The sequence below is a fragment of the Centruroides sculpturatus genome, unplaced genomic scaffold (genome assembly GCF_000671375.1).
Source record: "Centruroides sculpturatus isolate CEXI.00-Female unplaced genomic scaffold, Cexi_2.0 scaffold956, whole genome shotgun sequence".
In the NCBI taxonomy this organism is placed as follows: Eukaryota; Metazoa; Arthropoda; class Arachnida; order Scorpiones; family Buthidae; genus Centruroides; species Centruroides sculpturatus.
Window position 1 is genome coordinate 173,111 of NW_019385424.1, and position 6,096 is coordinate 179,206.

Below are 6,096 nucleotides of genomic sequence, written 5' to 3' on the forward strand. Positions count from 1 at the left end.
AATATATATATATATATATATATATACGTCACTGTGCTGGGCATTATTTAAAATACAAAATACATAGCATTTTTCTTTGTATAGTATACTTTAATCTCTGATAAACAATTTAAATGAGTTAAGTTTTGTTTTACACATTGTAATACAAATCCGAATCTTGTAACTGCTTTAAATTATATATTGTTTAGTTTTAATACTTAATATTAAGTAGTAAAATTCAATGTTTATAGCGAGCATTTATCAAATAAATTCTGACTTCGTTAAATTAGAATTTAGTCATTTTCATTCTGATTTCTATCTTATTTGACATATTTGATCAACCAATAATGGGTACTCCATCATTACTTAAGTAGGCCTGTAAAATGACAAATTATCAGTCATGCTATAATATATTATGTAAAATTTATCCAAGCATACATTCTCTACTGACAGCATAATAAATTTTTGTCATCGTTAAATTTATGTATTTTCTGCTAGAATGAATATTTATTTTAAAAATACTGTATAAAAAACTTTATTAACAACTTCTTTTAATTGTTCTCAAAAAACGAAAGCTAATTTATCAATTTTGTGAAATAACAGTTTATTTTTATTTTCATAATGCATCACTAATATTTTCTAGAGTCCAGTCTGTATTTAAACATTACTCTGATACACATTAACATTCTTATTTAAAAACGTATTAGAAATGCTATTATATCACCAAAAGTTGAGTGTGGAAAGATTGGCATTTTGACGAAATCTTTGAAAGCAATTTCATACATCTTTCGGCCGAATGAGTGAGCTGTTAAGCCTATACTGCTCTGAGACACCCGGATCGATCCGAACTGGTTAGAAACCCCATTGAAATTTTTCATAGATTGGTCTGCCGGATATGTCGGACTCCGTCCGTCAACATCTGTCCCTATTGTGGATTTGGCCGAATCCATAATGGGCTTACTAAAAAGTCCCTCTTAGTGCCCAGATGGCAGAAAAAGTAAAAATAATGTAATACAATACAAAAAGCAGCTATAGCACCCCAAAAAACATTGACATTGTAAGGAATGACGTCAAGGAGATAAAAAATTTATTTTTTATTAAAATTACTGATACGTTTGAAACGAAATATGGGCAATAAATACTCTAGTATATCATTCTAATTATTAACTTAAATTTAATCACAAATATTAAAAATTTTTGTTTTATTTCAAACTATCAGTCAATATGTTCAAATGTATTCAATAAAAAATAAATTTTCTGTCTCCTTGTCGTCATCCCTTACATTGACAATGTTATTTGGATTGATTTATATTATCTTTAGGAAGGAATTTACAGCTGAATTCAAACGTAGTTCAAACAAAATATTATAATTTAAAGACTTATAGATATGAAATCTATAATATTAATATTTTATATTGCAATTAAACAGATTTTCTGATAATTAGAATTAGTATTATAAAATTATAGAATTATTACAAGCAATATTCTATACTATAAAACATTTTTTTATTAAGGTCATTATTGTTAAATACTTTATTTCTCTGATATTCTTATTATGTTTTCCAATAGTTTTCATTTGAAAAAATGAAACAGTTCTAAAAATCTAGATTAAGGGTTTTTTTTAATCTGTACATTTTCATTGATGCATTTTGATTAAAAAACAAAATTGATTGATCGAGGCTTGTCTTTTGAAATAATGAGATATGTATATTATGTTATTGATTTTCTTTATTTTAGTATTAATAAATACATTGTATATTTTTAAAATAAAAATTTACTCATCAATACAACGAAATAGAAAAATCATATAAAAACATCTTATCAGTTCAAAAGAAAGTCGATTAATTTTTTTTCGTTTATGTTATGAATTAGTAAAAATGTTTAAAAATGTTATGAAAGAACTACAGTTTATTATTATTATGTAACAGATTATTAAATTACATTGTTAATCTGTTTAAACATATGTCAAAGTTTCTCAGATGAATCTCGGTTAATTCTTTGTGTAGGTGTTGCGATCCATAAATCTGTGTTGAAATGTAACTTTACTCACATTTAGTCTGGTTGACAACTCTTCATTTAATGTTATATCAGCGATTTCACTGTTTGTGTTTTATTTTTGTTATTGGTCTTATTTGATCAGCTTTGAAGTATGGCAAGTATTTTATTTGAGAACGACACTAGGGTCTTAAAATAAAGACTAAGTGATTATAAGACCGATATCAAAAACAGAAGGTAAACAATGAACTTAGCTGACAACAATGAACAAAGGATTTGAAACAGATTGGAATGAAGTGCCATTATATTTTTAAAAAATCACCAAAAAATTTGTACAAGAAATTTTAGAAATAAACTCTATTAAAAGTACTATTTTTTTTAGGTTTATCTACAAAAATCAGCTAACATCTTACAATATTTTTTTATATTTACAATTTAAATTATGGTATTTTATATATGTAAATTATAAAAATTTAAATATTATTAATATAAAAAAGTTGTATCCAAACATAAAACATAATCGTAATTAACGGCAATTATTTATTGTGACATTGTCGCAATGCCTGAGTGCAATTTTTAATCATATTTTTAATTTATTTAATTTAAAATATATTCTTTATCTCAAATTAGTAGAGGCTTAGCCTCTGTATATCATGCTTTTCCTTTACCAATAGAGTCGTGCGGATCATCTATCTAACCCCTTTCAAGGAAAGATTTTTGAATTGACTTCCGGTTTGCATCGGAAATTTGTATACAATTAATCAGGGCCTTCTGTTCCCTAATGTTTACACATATTGTCTCTTCTTTCATCTATGTAACTCCGTTCTCGAGATTAAGAANTACAAAAATTTCTTGTATAATTATGATAGAGATTTAATAATATATCTTTGGAAAACTGAGAATAACTGAGAATAACTAAGATAACTGAGATTTTTAATACGATACTGAGAAACATTTGGTTAATTTTTCAATCTTTTAAATTTTTATTGGGCTTCAATTTGAAAAAATTGTAGACCTATAAATTCCCATTGTTGTCCGACTGTTTGTCTGTTCTTTCTTAATCTCGAGAGAAGAGTTAGACAGATAAAAGTCAATCTAAATGTAGAAAGATTATTGGCAAGAGACCGAGATTAACTGCACCTGATTAACTTGACTTCCTGTGTAGAGCGGAAGTTACGTGATTTCAATTCAAAATTTTTCCTCGCGAAGGCGTTAGATGACAGGCATGAATTTATTGTTAAAGGCAAAGTATGATGTACAGGGGCAAGACACTACAAATTTAATGACGAAAGCATAAATTAAATAAAGGTAAAAAATATAATTAAAAATTGCAACCCGCCATTTGACGATGTCACAATAAATAATTATTCGTTACGGAAGTATCTTATTACAAAAATTAAAATTGTTTTATAGAAATTATTTTAATTGCAAGATAATGTGTTAGAGAAAAACGGATTATATCCTACTTTAAAATTACGTTTTACTTTAAAAATTAGCTATTAGATTAGCATAATTACGAGAAGTGTCCAGAAAATAAAGAACATTTGGCTATAAAAATAGAAAAAAAACAGAAATGATAGAAAAAAGTTTTATTAAGTAATTACTACAAGACCAGTTACTTTTCTATATAGTCACCATTAAGGTTACAGCACTTGTGATAGCGCGACGTAAGTTTTTCGATTCCTATGACATGACTTCCACTCCCAGTTCTTTCACCCAGTTAATGACAGCCTCTTTTATCTCTCATCCGTTCCAAATCCACCTAAATACTCTTTCAGTTTGGGAAAGAAATGAAATTCACTAGCGGCCAGGCCGGGACTGTATGTTGGTCGAAAACGTCTCAGCCAAATTTCTGAAGCACAGCTTGATTGGCTGCAGTAGAATTCGATTGCTCGTTATCTTCCTTGATTAAGCATTAAATACCAATTTCTCATATACACTTCCATGATTTTTAATGAATTTCTATAGGACGAACTTTCTTCGCGTTTAGAAAACGAATAACACTTCTGATTTTGTATTTGGCAGGATTTTCGATTTTTGTACACATTTTGTCTTGACAAAGCAGTAACAATAAATCTGCCGTTATGGAAACTCTACACGAGCTAAGCTAACAATCAGAGAACAAATTGACTTTGAATCGATGGTGATAATTTATCTGCACAGAGTGCTATGAGCAAGCGTTCTTTATTTTTTGAACTTCCCTCGTATATTAAATCTTGAAACACTAAACTTTTTATAATAAATTTGATTTTAAAATAGCAATAATTGTAAAAAATACATATATAATTTTTTTTAAATTTTAACACTAAAAATATATAGACCTATTGATAAATTTCATCCAGGTAACTTATTTAAAAATATGAACTGGCTTTGTTTATTCTGAATTTATATCCAGTAATAGTAAACAGTATAATTATCGAAAAATATTTATTTTAAAAGATTTCGATCATTAAAAAAATCTAAATGATAAAAAATGGACTTACGAATTACTAGATGTTTAATAGGAATATAGATTTCTTTATTAAATCTTTAATAAATTTAATAATAAAATGAGACTTTGACTTAGACCAGTATAATTTAGTTTTTACTTACCTTTCCATATATCCGATTCTTGTGCAAATGGATACCAATAAGCCCATAACTGAACAATAATAAATGGACACGAACATGCAATGTAACAGATGATAACCACTACAGTTATCTTGATAGTTTTAATCTTTGCTCTACTGAGTTTCCTTAAGGAATTACTTCGAGGCAAGAACGATCCTTCGTGAGTGATTAGTTCTTTTTTCTTAATTCCTGTAATATTTGAACTATTTTTCTCATTTGAAACTTCTTTTATTGGAATTTTGTGTTTATACAAATTGTCGCAAATAATCTTGCAAATACGGACGTACGTAAAGATAATCACCATTAGAGGAATGAAAAATACAGATATAGCGTACCAAGTTACGTATGCTTTTTCACCCCAAGGTTGAATGAAAGTGCCCCAACAGTCCTTGGTGCCTGTAAGAGTGTCCATTTCTTGATAAGAGAATATAAATAATTGGGGAACACAACATAAAAGAGAAGTTATCCAAGCAGATAATATCATTATCTTCGATCTCTTAGGAGTCCAAGAGAAACTAGCCAATGGATAACAAATAGCTTGATAGCGATCAATAGCTGTAACTACCAACACATACGACGACAAATAGGGACCAAGAATCTGGAAATATTTAACAAATTTACACAAAAAGTTGCCTCCACGAAATCGATATGTTATGTCCCATGCGATTTGAGGAAGGACGTGAAGAAAAGCTGTTACAAGATCTGACACACAGAGATGAAAAAGAAAATAATACATCCTTGTCATCTGAATCCGACTACTAGTAAGCGCTAAAAGAACGAGACAGTTGCCAATTACATTGAAAATAAAAATAAAAAACAACGTGATAATTTCTGCCAGCGCCAATGTTTCATCTCTCTCGGATGAGGATGATTTATATGATTCGTTTGATATCGAATAATTAAGATACATTCAGAATATTTGCATTTATATACATAACATTTTAATGTATCTAAAAAATAAAAAAAAAGTTCTTGTAAATTTTAAAAATATTCTTTCTGTTTTGACAGGATCTAAATTTTTGTTTTCATAGATATGATCTCCTTTCCGTAGATTATCCTAAAATTAAAATAATATTATTTTAAAATTAAATTAATATCATTACTTCTATTATTATGTGAGTGTTAAACATTATAAAAAGCAAAAAATTCTCACCTTTTTCAAATTAAACAAAAGATGAACTTTGAAATCTGACTTTAACATTAACAATCCTCAATAATCTATAATAAAAGTAATTTTAAATTAAAACAAAATATTTGATTAATTGCCATATCAAATTTGCCTTATTATAAATTATTTCTGTACATAAATAATAATACTGAAAATCAATTAATTTGCTTTTTAAATATCAAAATTTTGCACTAAGTAGCTTAAGCGTAGTAAATATATGCATTTCAATTGTAGTATAAAAATCAGCATTTAAATCATCATGAAACCTGAAATAAAACGATTTCAACATTTTTTCGTAAAGTTTTAATTATTTATTTTTATCAACAATGCAGTTATTTTTTTTA

General features: G+C 27.4%; 1 protein-coding gene across 1 annotated transcript in view; it reads right to left on the minus strand.

Moving 5' to 3' along the window:
• The window catches only part of LOC111638858 (vasopressin V1a receptor-like), an 18,269-nt gene extending 12,465 nt beyond the window's left edge, over positions 1–5,804 (minus strand). Inside the window, exons 1-2 of the mRNA XM_023384620.1 lie at positions 5,738–5,804; positions 4,567–5,641 (exon numbers count right to left, since the gene is read on the minus strand). Coding sequence (XP_023240388.1) covers positions 4,567–5,494 — 928 coding nt within the window. The 5' untranslated portion in view covers positions 5,495–5,641; positions 5,738–5,804. The remainder of the gene's footprint in view (positions 1–4,566; positions 5,642–5,737) is intronic.
• Positions 5,805–6,096: the final 292 nt, after the last annotated feature.